Here is a 19,489-nt window from a genome sequence, read left to right on the forward strand (position 1 = left end):
ACTGCATGTAGTTATAGGAAAACCTCTTAGAAGATTCCGTAGCCCCTGACTGACCTTGGTCCTCTAGGCGAGCGATGTGGACCAGGGCCCTGTTCTTCGTGCTGTTCACCAAATCCCTTAGCCTCTCCAGACAGGCCCTCAGGTTGGCTTCTGTGCTGGCCGACGGCCCCAGATCCCTGAGCCTCTCGCAGTAGCAGGCGCAGCCCGTCAGGAGCCACACTACCACGCCCAGCAAGGCCCGGCACAGCCCGATGCACTCCTCCGCCTTCCCGTGGCAGCTGGGATGGAGGGTGGATGGGGGTAGAATTGATGTTTGGGATTATTCTGGGGTATTATTTTTCAATGTGAAAGGTGACTTGATGTCGGAAATGCACTCACTCTCTGACGCTCTGAGATAATCCTTCAACCAGCAGACTCATAACTACAGTCGTATGAAAAAGTTTGGGCACCCCTCTGAGGCTTGCATAATAATTTACTCTGTCGTCACAGAAAATGATCACAGTGGCATGCCATTCATTTTCTAATAAAAGCTGAGTACTGGGGTATTGTCCAAACAAAGATTTTTTGTGTAGCAATATTAAGTTGTATGAAATTAAATCAGATGTGAAAAATAGGCTATGCAAAAATGTGGGCACCCTTGTCATTCTGTTGATTTGAATACCTGTAACTACTTAGCACTGATTAATTGGAACACACAATTGGTTTGGTGAGCTCATTAAGCCTTGAACTTCATAGACAAGTGCATCCAATCATGAGAAAAGGTATTTAAGGTGGCCAATTGCAAGTTGTTGTTCTCTTTGACTCTCCTCTGAAGAGTGGCAACATGGGGGCCTCAAAACAACTCTCAAATGACCTGAAAACAAAGATTGTTCAACATTATGGTTTAGGGGAAGGCTACAAAAAGCTATCGCAGAGATGTAAGCTGTCAGTGTCCACTGTGAGGAACATAGTGAGGAAATGGAAGACCACAGGCACAGTTCTTGTTAAGGCCAGAAGTAGCAGGCCAAGTAAAATATCGGAGGTAAAGGCTAAGGATGGTGAGAACGGTCAAAAACAGCCCACAGACAACCTCCAAAGACCTACAACATCATCTTGCTGCAGATGGTGTCACTGTGCATCGTTCAACAATTCAGCGCACTTTGCACAAGGAGAAGCTGTACGGGAGAGTGATGCGGAAGCAGCCTTTTCTGCACACGCGCCACAAACAGAGTCGCTTGAGGTATGCAAACGCACATTTGGACAAGCCAGCTTCATTTTGGAATAAGGTGCTGTGGACTGATGAAACAAAGATTGAGTTATTTGGTCATAACCAGGGGCGTTATGCATGGCGGCAAAAGAACACAGCGTTCCAAGAAGAACACTTGCTACCCACAGTAAAATTTGGTGGGGGTTCTATCATGCTGTGGGGCTGTGTGGCCAGTGCCGGTACTGGGAATCTTGTTAAAGTTGAGGGTCGCATGGATTCCACTCAATATCAGCAGATTCTTGAGAATAATGTTGAAGAATCAGTCACAAAGTTGAAGTTACGCCGGGGCTGGATATTTCAACAAGACAACGACCCAAAACACTGCTCAAAATCTACCTGGGCATTTATGCAGAGGAACAAGTACAATGTTCTGGAATGGCCATCCCAGTCCCCAGACCTGAATATCATTGAGAATCTGTGGGATGATTTGAAGCGGGCTGTCCATGCTCGGCAACCATCAAACCTAACTGAAGTGGAGATGTTTTGTAAGGACGAATGGTCCAAAATACCTTCATCCAGACACTCATTAGAGGCTATAGGAAGCGTCTAGAGGCTGTTATTTTAGCAAAAGGAGGCTCTACTAAATATTGATGTGATTTTTCTGTTGGGGTGCCCAAATTTATGCACCTGTCTAATTTCGTTTTGATGCATATTGCACATTTTCTGTTAATCCAATAAACCTCATTTCACTACTGAAATATTACTGTCTCCATCAGTTATTTGATAGATCAAAATGAAATTGCTGATCCAAACACCCAAATATTTATAAATGGAAATCATAGAAATTGTCAGGGGTGCAAACTTTTTCATACGACTGTATTAGTGCTTCAACCATATTTAATAACAAAAATCAAAAAAAGAAGGTGTGTCATCTCTTTCTCGGCAGAGCCAGGATGAAACATTTTCAAGGGATAACACCAATGCCAAATTGAAAGGAAGGAAGAATATAACAGGATTAGAGTGGGACGGGATAAAGCAAGTGTGCAGTACCTGAGACGGTGGCAGAACATGTCCATAATCTCCAACAGGGACTTGACGCAGAGCTCTCTGGAGAAGTCATCAAACTTCGGAAACAAAAAGGAGCATGTCAGAGAGTTGTCAACCGATGAAAGCATGCATGTCTAGTAGCAGTCAGACAGTTATTAGCCAGAGTGACAGAAAGAGGAGCCCAAACTCACCTTACTGATGGCTAAGAGTACACTTGAATAAGAGACCATCTGAGGAAATACAATGGTTTCCATTAGTAATAATTGTGCATAAATCAAGCACCTTTTGTCTCTTTTCACCAGCAAATCTTCTACACCGTCTTTCCTACTATGGGAAGAATATGATGATGAACCCTTCAATATCGCTACAACCAGATCTTATATTAGTCCAAGCGATATGCACCAAATTTGAGGTGATATGTTCACTTTTTCATAAAAGCATGAAACTTACTACACTTGTACTGTTTGGGGCCCTGAACATTTTCAGACATGGAGCCGTCGCAGAAACACCTCCAGCCGGCCATTTTCCATTCCACCAATAGCGAAAACATGTATTTTGTGTCATATCTCCTGAACCAAACACAGAAAAGGTGATGTCTACACCGATGTTTTGATGGTCAATGATTACAACGGTGCCATGTACAACATCATAAAGAGTTCTGATTATTATATAATGGTAGACTGCCATGGTAAGCAATGGGAAGAATTCCAATACAATTGCTGTTTCTGACAACGTACGCAATAGAATATTATTTCTGCTGTTGTCTTGCCGCTGGTAGTGAAAGTAGATACTGTGTAAATTCATGGAACACAGGAAGGCCTTTGAAAAAAGCAGGACCCATGGACTTTATAATATTAATAATTTGGGTAGGTGCTTACATTTGTCCTATTTCACAATGTGTTTTTTGCATATCCCACTCCCAAGACACCTTCGGAGAGTGGGGTCACGGCCAGGGTCTGCAATTATCAACGGTGACCGTGGAGCAATTAGGGTTAATTGCCTTGCTCAAGGGCACATCGACCGATTTTGCACCTTGTCGGCTCGGGGAGTCGAACTAGCGACCTTTCGGTTACTGGCCCAACACTCTAACCGCTAGAGAAACCCCTCGCCGCGGTATCGGCTGTGGGTGGGGTCAGCCTGGGCCGACCCTGCCCACCACACGTTTTCATTTGAGGAGCAGAGCGGGGTTCGTATATACACTACCAGTCAAAAGTTTGGACACACCTACTCATTCAAGGGTTTTTCTTTATTTTTACTATTTTCTACATTGTAGAATAATAGTGAAGACATCAAAACTATGAAATAACATATGGAATCATATAGTTACTCAAAAAAAGTGTTAAAAAAATATTTTAGATTTTTCAAAGTAGCCACCCTTTGCCTTGATGACAGCTTTGCACACTCTTGGTATTCCCCCAGTTTGGGAAACCCTGGTCTAACCTATAGATTGTGCACCCATGAAATGGTGTATCAGCCTACTCAGTGACACTGTATTCAGTATTCAGACCCCTTGACTTTTTCCACATTTTGTTACGCTACAGCCTTATTCTAAAATTGATTAAATCGTTTTTTCCCCCTCAATCTACACACAATACCCCATAATGACAAAGTGAACACAGGTTTTTAGAAAACAGAAATACCTTATTTACATAAGTATTCAAATCAAATCAAATTTTATTTGCTACATACGCCGAATACAACAGGTGCAGACCTTACAGTGTTATGCTTACTTACAAGCCCTGAACCAACATTGAAGTTTTTTTAATTTTTTTAACGGTTAAGTAAAAAATAGCTAAGTAAAGAATAAAATTAACAAATCATTAAAGAGCAGCAGTAAAATAAAATAACAGTAGGGAGGCTATATACAGGGGGTACCGGTACAGAGTAAATGTGCAGGGGCACCGGTTAGTCAAGGTAATTGAGGTAATATGTACATGTGGGTAGAGTTAAAGTGACTATGCATAGATAATAAACAGAATAGCAGCAGCGTAAAAGAGGGGATGGGGTGGGTTGGGGGGGACAATGCAAATAGTCAGGGTAGCCATGATTAGCTGTTCAGGAGTCTTATGGCTTGGGGGGGGTAGAAGCTGTTAAGAAGCCTTTTGGACCTAGACTTGGCGCTCCGGTACCGCTTGCCATGCGGTAGCAGAGAGAACAGTCTATGACTAGGGTGGCTGGAGTCTTTGACAATTTTTAGGGCCTCCCTCTGACACCGCCTGGTTTAGAGGTCCTGGATGGCAAGAAGTTTGGCACCAGTGATGTACTGGGCCGTACGCACTACCCTCTGTAGTGCCTTGCGGTCGGAGGACGAGCAGTTGCCATACCAGGCGGTGATGCAACCAGCCAGGATGCTCTCGATGGTGCAGCTGTAGAACTTTGAGGATCTGAGGACCCATGCCATATCTTTTCAGTCTCCTGAGGGGGGAATAGGCTTTGTCGTGCCCTCTTCACGACTGTCTTGGTGTGTTTGGACCATGATAGTTTGTTGGTCATGTGGACACCAAGGAACTTCAAGTTCTCAACCTGCTCCACTACAGCCCCGTCGATGAAAATGGGGGCGTGCTCAGTCCTCTTTTTTTCCCTGTAGTCCACAATCATCTCCTTTGTCTTGATCACATTGAGGGAGAGGTTGTTATCCTGGCACCACACATCCAGGTCTCTGACCTCCTCCCTATAGGCTGTCTCATCGTTGTCGGTGATCAGGCCTACCTCTGTTGTGTCGTCTGCAAACTTATTGATGGTGTTGGAGTCGTGCCTGGCCATGCAGTCATGGGTGAACAGAGAGTACAGGAGAGGACTGAGCACGCACCCCTGAGGGACCCCCATGTTGAGGATCAGCGTGGCAGATGTGTTGTTACCTACCCTTACCACCTGGGGGCGGCCAGTCAGGAAGTCCAGGATCCAGTTGTAGAGGGAGCTGAGCTGTAGTCAATGAATAGCATTCTCACGTAGGTGTTCCTCTTGTCCAGGTGGGAAAGGGCAGTGTGGAGTGCAGTAGAGATTGCATCATCTGCGGATCTGTTGGGGCGGTATGCAAATTGGAGTGGGTCTAGGGTTTCTGGGATAATGGTGTTGATGTGAGCCATGACCAGCCTTTCAAAGCACTTCATGGCTACAGACGTGAGTGCTACGGGTCGGTAGTCATTTAGGCAGGTTATCTTAGTGTTCTTGGGCACAGGGACTATGGTGGTCTGTTTGAAACATGTTGGGATTATAGACACAGTCAGGGACATGTTGAAAATGTCAGAGAAGACACTTGCCAGTTGGTCAGCGCATGCTCAGAGTACACGTCCTGGTAATCGGTCTGGCCTTGTGAATATTGACCTGCTTAAAAGTCTTACTCACATCGGCTACGGAGAGCGTGATCACATAGTCCTCCGGAACAGCTGATGCTCTCATGCATGCTTCAGTGTTGCTTGCCTCGAAGCGAGCATAGAAGTAATTTAGCTCGTCTGGTAGGCTTGTGTCACTGGGCAGCTCGCGGCTGTGCTTCCCTTTGTAGCCTGTAATAGTTTACAAACCCTGCCACATCCGACGAGCGTCGGAGCCAGTGTAGTATGATTCAATCTTAGTCTTGCCTGTTTGATGGTTCGTCAGAGGGCATAGCGGGATTTCTTATAAGCGTCCGGGTTAGAGTCCCGCTCCTTGAAAGCGGCAGCTCTACCCTTTAGCTCAGTGCGGATGTTGCCTGTAATCCATGGCTTCTGGTTGGGGTATGTACGTACGGTCACTGTGGGGACGATTGATGAAGCCAGTGACTGATGTGGTGTACTCCTCAATGCCATCGGAAGAATACCGGAACATATTCCAGTCTGTGCTAGCAAATCAGTCCTGTAGCATAGCATTTGCGTCATCAGACCACTTCCTTATTAACCGAGTCACTGGTGCTTCCTGCTTTAGTTTTTTATTATAAACAGGAATCAGGAGGATAGAATTATGGTCAGATTTACCAAATGGAGGGTGAGGGAGAGCTTTGTACACGTCTCTGAGTGTGGAGTAAAGGTGGTCTAGAGTTATTTTCCTCTGGTTGCTCATTTAACATGCTGGTAGAAATTAGGTCGAATGGATTTAAGTTTCCCTGCATTAAAGTCCCCGGCAACTAGGAGTGCTGCCTCTGGATGAGCGTTTATGTTTTCTTATGGCCTTATACAGCTCATTGAGTGCAATCTTAGTGCCAGCATCGGTTTGTGGTGGTAAATCGACAGCTACGAAAAATATAGATGAAAACTCTTGGTAAATAGTGTGGTCTACAGCTTATCATGAGATACTGTACCTCAGGCGAGCAAAACCTAGAGACTTCCTTAGTATTAGATTTTATGCATCAGCTGTTGTTTACAAATATACACAGACCGCCACCCCTCGTCTTACCGGAGTCAGCCGTTCTATCCTGCCGATGTAGCGTATATCCCGTCAGCTGTATGTTATCCATGTCGTCGTTCAGCCACGACTCGGTGAAACATAAGATATTACAGTTTTTAATGTCCCGTTGGTAGGATAACCTTGATCTTAGGTCGTTCATTTTGTTTTCAAATGATTGTACGTTGGCTAATAGGATTGATGGACAAGGCAGTTTACTCGCTCGGCGTCGGATCCTTAGAAGGCACCCTGACCTACGTCCACGATATCTCTGTCTCTTTCTCATGCGAATGACTGGGATTTGGGCCTTGTCGGGTGTCTGTAGAATATCCTTTGCGCCCGACTCGTTGAAGAAAAATCTATCTTTTTGGTCATAGGAGACGGTGGCAGAAACATAATGTACAGGATAAATTACAAATAACGTGAAAACACACACAATAGCACAATTGGTTAGAGGGCCGTAAAACGGCAGCCATCTCCTCCGGCGCCATCTTGGTATCAGACCCTTTGGTATGAGACTCGAAATTGAACTCAGGTGCATCCTGTTTCCACCTGTGGAGTCCACCTGTGGTAAATTCAATTGATTGAACATGATTTAGAAAGGCTCACACCTGTCTATATAAGGAAACCTGGCACCATCGCTACGGTGAAGCATGGTTGTGGCAGCATCATGCTGTGGGGATGTTTTCAGCAGCAGGGAGACTAGTCAGGATCGAGGGAAAGATGAACGGAGCAAAGAAAGTACAGAGAGATCCTTGATAAAACCTGCTCCAGTGCACTCAGGACCTCAGACTGGGGCGAAGGTTCACCATCCAACAGGACAACGACCCTAAGCACACACCCAAGACAACGTTGGAGTGGCTTCAGGACAAGTCTCTGAATGTCCTTGAGTGGCCCAGCCAGAGCCCGGACTTGAACCCGATCTAACATCTCTGGACAGACCTGAAAATAGCTGTGCAGTGACGCTCCCCATCGAACTTGAAAGAGCTTGAGAAGATCTGCAGAGAAGAATGGGAGAAACTCCCCAAATACAGGTGTGCCAAGCTTGTAACGTCATACCCAAGAAGACTCGAAGCTGTAATCGCTGCCAAAGGTGCTTCAACAAAGTACTGAGTAAAGCGTCCGAACACTTATGTAAATGTCATTTTTCCATTTTTTATAAAAACCTGTTTTTTCTTTGACAAAATTGGGTATTTTGTGTAGACTGATGAGAGGAAAAAACTATTTAATCCATTTTAGAATAAGGCTGTAACAAAATGTGGAAAAAGTGAAGGGGTCTGAATACTTTCTGAATGCACTGTATGTAGAGTATACGCAAATATTAGTGTCCTCTGTAAACATTGTGTTGAGCATGGTGAAAGTGCTTGTCGGTCCCAAATGCCACCCACCACTCCTCAAATTATATTTAAGAAAATAACATTTCCATTTTGGAGCACTTCACAATTCTCCTTCATGCACGCACAACATCAGAAACACCATTCCGCCATAACCAAATAATTTAATTTGCATCATATCTCCTGAACCAAACATGATAACATAGAAAACTGTGTGACAATTGTTGTTTGAAAAGGGCTATATAAATAATATTTGTATTCATTGATTTTTATGTGCTGAACCAAAGCATAATTTGTGTGTGGATTTGCACCTTTTCTGTTCCTTTCTTCATGAATATCTCAAAACGAGCTTGGTTGATGTTATTTTGACTGTTAGTGCAATCATAAAGGAGAATTGTGAATTGCTCAAAAATGGAAATGTTCTCTTCTGAAATATAATTTAAGGAGTGATGTGTGGCATTTGGGACCCACAAGCAGTTGAGGTACATGCTGTATGTGTCCCTGGGTCCAGACAATTACAAAGGTTCCTGTGTTCTGTGATTTTACAATGTTACACACAGGGTTCGTACAGACAGTGGCAAGTCAAATTCAAAGACTTTCAATAACTTTTTCAAACACTAATATTTATTTTCAAGGACCATCAATTTCTAATAGTTCCTATTATGCAATTGTCTCTAGTCGCCACCTGATGGCAGTATATCGCCACAACCTCATGAAGAAAAGAAAAAAACATACTAATAATAATAATAATAATAATATGCCATTTAGCAGACGCTTTTATCCAAAGCGACTTACAGTCATGCGTGCCAAAAAATTTTTGTGTGTGGGTGGTCCGGGGATCGAACCCACTACCTTGGCGTTACAAGCGCCGTGCTCTACCAGCTGAGCTACAGAGGACCACATACTATTCATCACTACCTTCCTTACAAGTTCTACTCAATAATACGTGTTTCACTACTTACTTACTACATACATGAGTGGTAAGTCAGTACTGATGATGTTAACTGATTTCCTTACTTGAACTGTAACTCAGTAAAATCGTTGAAATTGTTGCATGTTGCGTTTATATTTTTGTTCAGTGTACATTATAATATTATTAAATTGTCTTTATATTGAAATTGTCTTTATATTTCACAAAATGTTTGGTCGCAAAGGCTGTCCCAACACATGACATGAAAGTGAATTCTAACAGTGTAAAAGGCTCTTAGTTGACTCTAAATGTTGTATTCTATACCCATTTGAAGAGAAACAAGTTGATGTGTTTGATAAGATTAAAGATTCTCTCAGGGGACCCTATTTACATTTTAGGGGACCCCAGATGGGTCCCTGACCCCAAGTTTGGGAGCCACTGTACTACTAACCTCGCTCCCTGCTTGTTTCAATGCTTCCTCTCTCTATGCATCTTCTTTGCCTCCTTCATTGCAGCCTGACTCACCACTGTCTGTCTCACTACTCTCTGTAAAGAAAATGTATTTTGTCATGAGAACCTATAGTAGACCATATTTTGATTATAGCTAGCTTAGTTGTAGACTCATTCTCAGAGAGTCAGGGGCGTTTTGTTTGGGGGATGTCTGTTGACAGAGCAGAGTTTCCCGTTGGACAGAGTAGTGAATGAATGCGCTGCTAACAAGGCAAATCCGGGGGAGCAGGCGAACGTAACGAGCATACATGAATCGTTCACTTGTTCACAGAGGTAGGCGCGATCAAGAAGCCTTGAGCGTTGATCAAAACTGGGAATACAATAAGTGCGTAAATGATAATGAACAAAATAATAAGGTGAGTAAACGCTATTTCACAAATAAAAAGTTGCGTAAACGGCGTTTACCCTCCACTACATCCCTGGTTGGGTATGGCAAAACCCATTCATAAACATCAATATCCTGCCATGCATTTTAGCTATTGACGTTTGGCGGCGCCTAATTAGTCAGTTATGTACCTGCCTGTCTGAGTGGCAGTGTGGGTGGAATGAGCAAGCTCGCCTAGCAACCCGAGTGTGAAACGTGAGGAAATAAAACTCGGTAGTCTGCCTGGAAATGAATTCACTAGACCAAGACATTTTTCTAATATTTTTCATATTAACATATTTGATCAGTACTTTTCAAGTACCAATTTGAGAAAATGTCTGATTTTCAAGGTATTCCAGTACTTGAATTTCAGAGTGCCAAATTCAAGTACTTTAAGCACCTTGTGTGAACCCTACACACAGTATCCGCATTCACAGCAATAGACAACAGTATGCCACAGAAATAATATTCTATTGAGTACGTTTTCAGAAAAAGCGATTATTGGATTTCTTCCCATGGCAGTCCACCATTATATAATAATCTGAACTGTTTATGATGTTGTACATGGCACCATTGTAATCATTGACCATCAAAACATAGGGTTAGACATGACATGTTCTATGTTATCATGTTTGGTTCAGGAGATATGACGCAAAATACATTATTTGGTTATGGCGGAATAGAAAATGGCCGCCATGAGACGTTTTTGCGATCGCTCCATATCTGAAAATGTTCAGGGCCTCAAACTGTACAAGTGTACAAAGTTTCATGCCTTCAGCAAAACGTTTTTCACATTATCGCCTGGACTATGTGTGTATTTTGAGGTTATGTATAGGGTAAAATATGGGTTTCAAAATGTCAACCTTACCTGGGAACTGATGGCATACTTGAGGTAGGACAAGATGAGCGGGTTGGGAGAAGGGCCAATCATTGCCTGCTCCATGAGAGCCTCTGGAACATAGGGAAATACAACAATAATTAAATCATACTCATTCATTGTTTACTTTCCACTTCGCAAGCATTTACATGGATGATCAACATAAGTCAGCTGACCTGCCAAGTTGAGGTAGTCCCATGTGGCTCCCTTTGGGAAGTTCTTTTTGATGTTGATGGCCCATTGATAGTCACTCCAGCGCTCCTTCCAAGCCTGGAGGATGGCTTGTTTCAAATTGACCACCTTCATACTGACAAGTGCCACACACATTATCAACCACATGGAAATCAAGTGTTTGTTTTTTTTGCATATGAAAATGTCATAAGATGTATAAGCTCCATGATATACGTTTTTCTTGGTGAAACGTCGGACCGCAATTAAGCTTATAGTGCAGATCTGACACGCGCGCATGAACCAGAACCAGTCTGGTTGTAAACAAAGTGTTCAAAAGTTGTTTATTCGTATTTTGGAGAAATGACACCCTACCCAGACAGATAACAATTTGAGCGCGCTTTACCAACATCGTTGCTTTGGTGAGAAATAGCAAAAGTATTGAAGCCAGTCACTAAACAAAATGTGGCAACACATCTGGAAAGGAGATGTTAAAGAAGGCTCAGCCGCGCACGTAACGCCATGCGGACCAGACAGAACTAATACTAATAAATAATAATAATATGCCATTTAGCAGACGCTTTTATCCAAAGCGACTTACAGTCATGTGCGCATACATTTTTACGTATGGGTGGTCCCGGGGAGGCGTTCTAGCTAGCTTATTGTTTTTTTTTACCGTGTAGACTGTTTGCAAGACAGTTGTTCACGTATTACAATGTACATTTGAGAAATATAATTATCTACCAAAAACATGACTAGCGAGCAATCTGTCTTCCTCAGCAAAGTGGCTAGCTAGCAAGCTAGCTAACTATCATTAGTTAGCTACAGTAGCTAGCTGTCTGTACTGTCTGTGCAGGCAAATTGAAGTTGCACGAGTGGCTTGCAACGACAGCCCTGGCGTATTCAATATGAATACTATGATAAACTACCAGTTAAATGAATACTTACATGAAACGTCCAGAATGTATCAATTTAATAGATACATGTAAAGTTAGCCTAATGTGGGACTCAATCAGATTTACAAGACAATGAACGCCATCTTTATTTTTCAACGATTAGAACAACATCGTTAGCACTGATTGGTCAAGAGAAACAGTTCTGAGTAAACAGCAAGCCCATTGGTTTATTTCGTTCAAACCTGTCATCACCTATTTTTGACACTAGATGTCACCACTTTCACACTTATGTTGAGCTCCATGCCACAGAACAATTAAATTTGTAACAAATCAACTTAGACAACTCTAGTGCCCAAAAGCCCATTTTAGCATGGGCAGCGCCATTGAGGAATTTCACATGTTGAAGTAGTCAACTGGGTGGGGCCTCCTATGGGTTAAGGAAGGATCACATAATTCCATCCAGGTCACCAGGAGGGGTCAGCCAATTAATTATACTTGTGAGCAAACATTCCAACCATAACTGCATGGGGCAGTATATCGGCAACCTTGGCTTCATACCTGTTCAAACAGCACACTCCAGGTGGCAGTATGCGCCCTTTCAGTTTGTCCCCTGTAGCTCAGTTGGTAGAGCATGGCGCTTGCAACGCCAGGGTTGTGGGTTCGTTTCCCACAGGGGGGCCAGTATGAAAATGAAAATGTATGCACTCACTAACTGTAAGTCGCTCTGGATAAGAGTGTCTGCTAAATTACTAAAATGTAAATGTTTACCAACCAATAGCAGTAGTAGAGGAAAAAAATGGACTACTTCAAAATGGAAATGGCCTCAATGGTGCTGCACGTGCTCTCACAGATGCCATAAAAGGACAGATGCAGAGACGTGTAATCTATCTATGTCTATGACAAATCACCACAGAGAATACAGTGGGTTAGGTGTAGAATAACAAAAAATGGTTGAATGGATGTTACTAATTTAATGGTAACATATCACACTAAGGCCTTCCGAGTGGCGCAGCGGTCTAAGGCACTGCATTGCAGTGCTTGAGGCGTCACTACAGTCCCAAGTTCGATCCTAGTCTGTGTCACAGCCGGCTGTGACTGGGAGATCCATGAGCCGGCACACAATTGGCTCAGCGTCGTCCGGGTTAGGGGAGGGTTTGGCTGGCTGGGATTTCCTTGTCCCATCGCGCTCTAGCGACTCCTTGTGGCGGGCTGGGCGCCTGCAAGCTGACATCGGTTGCCAGCTGGACGGTGTTTCCTCCGACACATTGGTGCGGCTGGCTTCTGGGTTAAGCGAGCAGTGTGGCTTGGCAGGGTCGTGTTTCGGAGGACGCATGGCTCTCGACCTTCGCCTCTCCTGAGTCCGTAGAGGAGTTGCACCGATGGGACAAGACTGTAACTACCAATTTGGGAGTAAAAAAACAAATAAACATATCACACTAAAAAGGCCACAATAGGCATACTAGGGCTGATCCATTAACCGAAATGTCAGTTATATTTCGTTTTTTTATGCAACTAGAAGACCGACATCGGTTCAATTACTTGAATTGTTTTTTTCTGAGCTCAATGTGCACATTGCACAGTTTCTCTAGAGATAAATCAGATACAGCCTGAACTCTGTGATGTAGTACGGAGTTGTAGTTTCCAACAGGACCAATATTCTACATAGTTTAGCACTTAAAACGTGGTAATTAACTACAATGACCATAATCCATTGCGCATCTACTTGTCTGGTCTGTGTTTCTTTTACGCCTGTTACGGAAGAGACAGATGAATGCACTATTGTGAGGGCATGTAGAGAGCAGCTGTTGTTTCACGAGCAGTGGAGGCTGGTGGGAGGAGCTACAGGCGGATGGGCTCATTGTACTGGCTGGAATGGAATAGTATCAAACACATAATTCATATGGAAACCACATGTTTGACTCCGTTCCATTGATTCCATTCCAGCCATTACAATGAGCCCATCCTCCTATAGCTCCTCACACCAGCCTCCACTGTTCTCAAGGTATCTCTACCTGAAAATACATGATCTAAGTGATTGATAGTTGGTATTCAACAGTTATAAAAGTATGCCTTATTTACTTTGAAGAACTACAAAATAGTGACTTTGTCAGAAAGCATAGGCAGCATCTCTATAGCGATGAGATGATGACTTGGAATGAAATAATAAAGTCATCAAATAAAACAAATGTAATATACACAACAAAATATTTTATTAACATAAAGTAATGTGAATAAATTATGGTTAATAAGTGATAAGCAGTAATGGGCAGTCAATACCATCATGGGACTTATATTAATTGTTTTATTCTATGCTATTACAGTATTCAACCCACATAATGCCAGTGGTGTAAATACTTAAGTAAAAATACTTTAAAGTACTACTTAAGTAGTTTTTTTGGGGTATCTGTACTTTACAATTTATATTTTTGACAACTTTTACTTTTACCTCACTACATTCCTTAGGAAAATAATGTAATTTTTACTCCATAGATTTTCCCTGACGCTCAAAAGTTCTTGTTACATGTTGGCAGGACAGGAAAATGGTCCATTCGCACACTTATCAAGAGAACATCCCTGGTCATCCCTACTGCCTCTGATCTGGCGGACTCACTAAACACACATGCTTCGTTTGTAAATTATGTCTGAGTGTTGGAGTGTGCCCCTGGTTATCCGTAAATAAAAAAAACAAGAAAATGGTGACATCTGGTTTGTTTATTATAGGGAATTTGAAATGATTTATACTTTTACTTTTACTTTCAATACTTAGGTATACTCTAGCAATTCAATCAATCAATCACATTTATTTATAAATGTATAAAGCCCTTTTTACATCAGCAGATGTCACAAATTGCCATACAGAAACCCAGCCGAAAACCCCAAACAGCAAGCAATGCAGTTGTAGAAGCACGGTGGCTAGGAAAAACTCCATAGAAAGGCAGGAACCTAGGAAGAAACATAGAGAGGAACAAGGCTCTGAGGGGTGGCCAGTCCTCTTCTAGCTGTGCCGGGTGCAGATTATAAGAGTACATGGCCATTTGAGGCCAGATTGTTCTTCAAGATGTTCCAACGTTCATAGATGACCAGCAGGGTCAAATAATAATCACAGTGGTTGTAGAGGGTGCAACAGGTCAGCACCTCAGGAGTAAATGTCAGTTGGCTTTTCATAACCAAGCATTCAGAGGTAGAGACAGCAGGTACGGTAGAGAGAGAGAGAGAGTCGAAAACAGCAGGTCCGGGACAAGGTAGCACATCCGGTGAACAGGTCAGGGTTCCCTAACCGCAGGCAGAACAGTTGAAACTGGAGCAGCAGCATGACCAGGTGGACTGGGGACAGCCAGGAGTCATCAGGCCAGATAGTCCTGAGGCGTGATCCTAGGGCTCAGGTCCTCCGGGAGGGGAAGGAGAGAGGGAGAGAGAGAGAATTAGAGGCATACTTAAATTCACACAGGACACCAGATAAGACAGGAGAATTACACCAGATATAACAGACTAACCCTAGCCCCCCGGCACATAGATTATTGCAGCATAGATATTGGAGACTGAGACAGGGGTGGGTCAGGGGACACTGTGGCCCCGTCCGACGAGACCCCCGGACAGGGCCAACCAGGCAGGATATAACCCCACCCACTTTGCCAAACCACAGCCCCCACACCACTAGAGGGATATCAACAGACCACCAATTTACTACCCTGAGACAAGGCTGAGTATAGCCCACAAAGATCTCCTCCACCGCACGAGCCCGAGGGGGCGCAAAAACGTACAGGAAAATCACGTCTGTGACTCAACCCACTCAAGTGACGCACCCCTCCTAGAGACGGCACGGAAGAGCACTAGTAAGCCAGTGACTCAGCCCCCTTAATAGGGTCAGAGGCAGAGAATCCCAATGGAGAGACGGGAACCGGCCAGGCATAGACAGCAAGGGCAGTTCGTCGCTCCAGTGCCTCGCCGTTCACCTTCGCACCCCTTTTTATTTTTTATTTATTTCACCTTTATTTAACCAGGTAAGCCAGTTGAGAACAAGTTCTCATTTACAACTGCGACCTGGCCAAGATAAAGCAAAGCAGTGCGATAAAAACAACACAGAGTTACATATGGGGTAAAAAACATAAAGTCAAAAATACAACAGAAAATATATATACAGTGTGTGCAAATGTAGCAAGTTATGGAGGTAAGGCAATAAATAGGCTATAGTGCAAAATAATTACAATAGTATTAACACTGGAATGCTAGATGTGCAAGAGATTATGTGCAAATAGAGATACTGGGGTGCAAAAGAGCAAAATAAATAACAATATAGGGATGAGGTAGTTGGGTGGGCTAATTTCAGATGGGCTGTGTACAGGTGCAGTGATCGGTAAGGTGCTCTGACAACTGATGCTTAAAGTTAGTGAGGGAGATAAGAGTCTCCAGCTTCAGAGATTTTTGCAATTCGTTCCAGTCATTGGCAGCAGAGAACTGGAAGGAATGGCGGCCAAAGGAGGTGTTGGCTTTGGGAATGACCAGTGAGATATACCTGCTGGAGCGCAGACTACGGGTGGGTGCTGCTATGGTGACCAATGAGCTAAGATAAGGCGGGGATTTGCCTAGCAGTGATTTATAGATGGCCTGGAGCCAGTGGGTTTGACGACGAACATGTAGTGAGGACCAGCCAACAAGAGCGTACAGGTCACAGTGGTGGGTAGCGTATGGGGCTTTGGAGACAAAACGGATGGCACTGTGATAGACTACATCCAATTTGCTGAGTAGAGTGTTGGAGGCTATTTTGTAAATGACATCGCCGAAGTCAAGGATCGGTAGGATAGTCAGTTTTACGAGGGCATGTTTGGCAGCATGAGTGAAGGAGGCTTTGTTGCGAAATAGGAAGCCAATTCTAGATTTTACTTTGGATTGGAGATTCTTTATGTGAGTCTGGAAGGAGAGTTTACAGTCTAACCAGACACCTAGGTATTTGTAGTTGTCCACATACTCTAGGTCAGACCCGTCAAGAGTGGTGATTCTAGTCGGGTGGGCGGGTGCCAGCAGCGTTCGATTGAAAAGCATGCATTTAGTTTTACTAGTGTTTAAGAGCAGTTGGAGGCTACTGAAGGAGTGTTGTATGGCATTGAAGCTCGTTTGGAGGTTTGTTAACACAGTGTCCAATGAAGGGCCAGATGTATACAAAATGGTGTCGTCTGCGTAGAGGTGGATCTGAGAGTCACCAGCAGCAAGAGCGACATCATTGATATACACGGAGAAAAGTGTCGGCCCAAGAATTGAACCCTGTGGCACCCCCATAGAGACTGCCATAGGTCCAGACAACAGGCCCTCCGATTTGACACACTGAACTCTATCTGAGAAGTTGTTGGTGAACCAGGCGAGGCAGTCATTTGAGAAACCAAGGCTATTTAGTCTGCCAATAAGAATGCGGTGGTTGACAGAGTCGAAAGCCTTGGCCAGGTCGATGAAGACGGCTGCACAGTACTGTCTATTATCAATCGCGGTTATAATATCGTTTAGGACCTTGAGCGTGGCTGAAGTGCACCCATGACCAGCTCGAAACCGGATTGCATAGCGGAGAAGGTACGGTGGTATTCGAAATGGTCGGTGATCTGTTTGTTAACTTGGCTTTCAAATACTTTCGAAAGGCAGGGCAGGATGGATATAGGTCTGTAGCAGTTTGGATCTAGAGGGTCACCCCCTTTGAAGAGGGGGATGACTGCGGCAGCTTTCCAATCTCTGGGGATCTCAGACGTTATGAAAGAGAGGTTGAACACACTAGTAATAGGGGTTGCGACAATTTCGGCGGCTAGTTTTAGAAAGAAAGGGTCCAGATTGTCTAGCCCAGCTGATTTGTAGGGGTCCAGATTTTGCAGCTCTTTCAAAACGTCAGCTGTCTGAATTTGTGTGAAGGAGAAGCGGGGGGGGCATGGGCAAGTTTCAGCGGAGGGTGCAGAGTTGGTGGCCGGGGTAGTGGTAGCCAGATGGAAAGCATGGCCAGCTGTAGCAAAATGCTTGTTGAAATTCTCGATTATTGTAGATTTATCGGTGGTGATAGTGTTTCCTAGCCTCAGTGCAGTGGGCAACTGGGAGGAAGTGCTCTTATTCTCCATGGACTTTACAGTGTCCCAAAACTTTTTGGAGTTAGTGCTACAGGATGCAAATTTCTGTTTGAAAAAGTTTGCCTTTGCTTTCCTGACTGCTTGTGTATATTGGTTCCTAACTTCCCTGAAAAGTTGCATATCGCGGGGGCTATTTGATGCTAATGCAGTACTCCACAGGATGTTTTTGTGCTGGTCAAGGGCAGTCAAGTCTGAGGAGAACCAGGGGCTATATCGGTTCTTAGTTCTGTATTTTTTGAATGGGGCATGTTTATTTAAGATTGAGAGGAAATTACTTTTAAGGAACAACCAGGCATCCTCTACTGACGGAATGAGATCTATATCCATCCAGGATACCTGGGCCAGGTCAATTAGGAAGGCCTGCTCGCTAAAGTGTTTTAGGGAGCGTTTGACAGTGATGAGGGGTGGTCGTTTGACCGCGGACCCGTTACGGACGCAGGCAATAAGGCAGTGATCGCTGAGATCCTGGTTGAAGACAGCTGAGGTGTATTTAGAGGGTATGTTAGTCAGGATGATATCTATGAGGGTACCCATGTTTACGGATTTAGGGTTGTACCTGGTAGGTTCGTTGATAATTTGCGTGAGGTTGAGGGCATCTAGTTTGGATTGTAGGATGGCCGGGGTATTAAGCATATCCCAATTTAGGTCACCAAGCAGTACGAACTCTGAGGATAAATGGGGGGCAATCAATTCACATATGGTGTCCAGGGCACATCTGGGGGCTGAGGGGGGTCTGTAGCAAGCGGCAACAGTGAGAGACTTATTTCTGGAAAGGTGGATTTTTAGAAGTAGAAGCTCAAACTGTTTGGGCACAGACCCTGGGCCAGACTACACTCAATCATAGGACCTACTGAAGAGATGAGTATGAAAATGTATGCACTAACTGTAAGTTGCTCTGGATAAGAGCGTCTGCTAAATGACTAAAATGTAAAATGTAAAATGTAATGAGTCTTCAGTAAAGACTTCAAGGTCGAGACCGAGTCAACGTCTCTCACATGGATAGGCAGACCATTCCATAAAAATTGAGCTCTATAGGAGACACACAGTGACAGGTCCCCATTGCTACAGACAAATTACATTTATTTTGATACTTAAGTATATTTAAAACCAAATACTTTTAGACTTTTACTCAAGTAGTATTTTACTGGGTGACTTTCACTTTTACTTGAGTAATTTTCTATTAAGGTATCTTTACTTTTACTCAAGTATGACAATTGGGTACTTTTTCCAACACTGCATAATGCATAGACGTGTTTTAAATATTATTCCACTAGACCATGACTAGTTTAATTCATGTTGGCAAATTTATGAACAACAACAAGTGTTATTATCTGATATCTTACATAATGTAACTATTTAATTTACCACAGTAGATTACCAAAGAGTGAATGAATGACGTGAGAAAGAATGGAATTCTTATGTAATAGGGACATTCATTTTTGGGGTTCTCAGTAAGGTCCTTGTCTGTAGCAATGGGGACCTGTCACTGTGTGTCTCCAGTTGCACTTGTCTCTGTCAGCAGCAATGTCCTCTGTCCTCTGTGTGCCAATCTCAGATGCCATTTTAGAGTTATGTCAATGGCCCATCCCTAAGTGCCCTTAGTGCATGCCATTAAATGCAGGACTCCCTGGTTAAATGCAGGACTCCCTGGTTATTGTTGTGCCTGGCTTAAAGTGGCATAGCCATAGACAGGTTGGGCGAGGTGCTGTCTCCCCCTAACACCCCACGCCTCCAACCCAGCCT

At 43.7% G+C, this 19,489-nt stretch overlaps 1 protein-coding gene across 3 annotated transcripts in view; it reads right to left on the bottom strand.

Moving 5' to 3' along the window:
- Positions 1-11,793, bottom strand: part of LOC121547234 (mediator of RNA polymerase II transcription subunit 24-like) — a 39,499-nt gene extending 27,706 nt beyond the window's left edge. For all 3 annotated transcript variants that reach the window (XM_041858401.2, XM_041858400.2, XM_041858399.2), the window contains exons 1-6: positions 11,701-11,793; positions 10,761-10,891; positions 10,576-10,658; positions 2,425-2,463; positions 2,237-2,310; positions 55-278 (exon numbers count right to left, since the gene is read on the bottom strand). In XM_041858401.2, the coding sequence (XP_041714335.1) occupies positions 55-278; positions 2,237-2,310; positions 2,425-2,463; positions 10,576-10,658; positions 10,761-10,890 (550 nt within the window). In that variant the 5' untranslated portion in view covers position 10,891; positions 11,701-11,793. The remainder of the gene's footprint in view (positions 1-54; positions 279-2,236; positions 2,311-2,424; positions 2,464-10,575; positions 10,659-10,760; positions 10,892-11,700) is intronic.
- Between the last annotated feature and the right edge of the window lie 7,696 nt (positions 11,794-19,489).

The sequence above is a fragment of the Coregonus clupeaformis genome, chromosome 31 (genome assembly GCF_020615455.1).
Source record: "Coregonus clupeaformis isolate EN_2021a chromosome 31, ASM2061545v1, whole genome shotgun sequence".
NCBI classification, from domain to species: domain Eukaryota; kingdom Metazoa; phylum Chordata; class Actinopteri; order Salmoniformes; family Salmonidae; genus Coregonus; species Coregonus clupeaformis.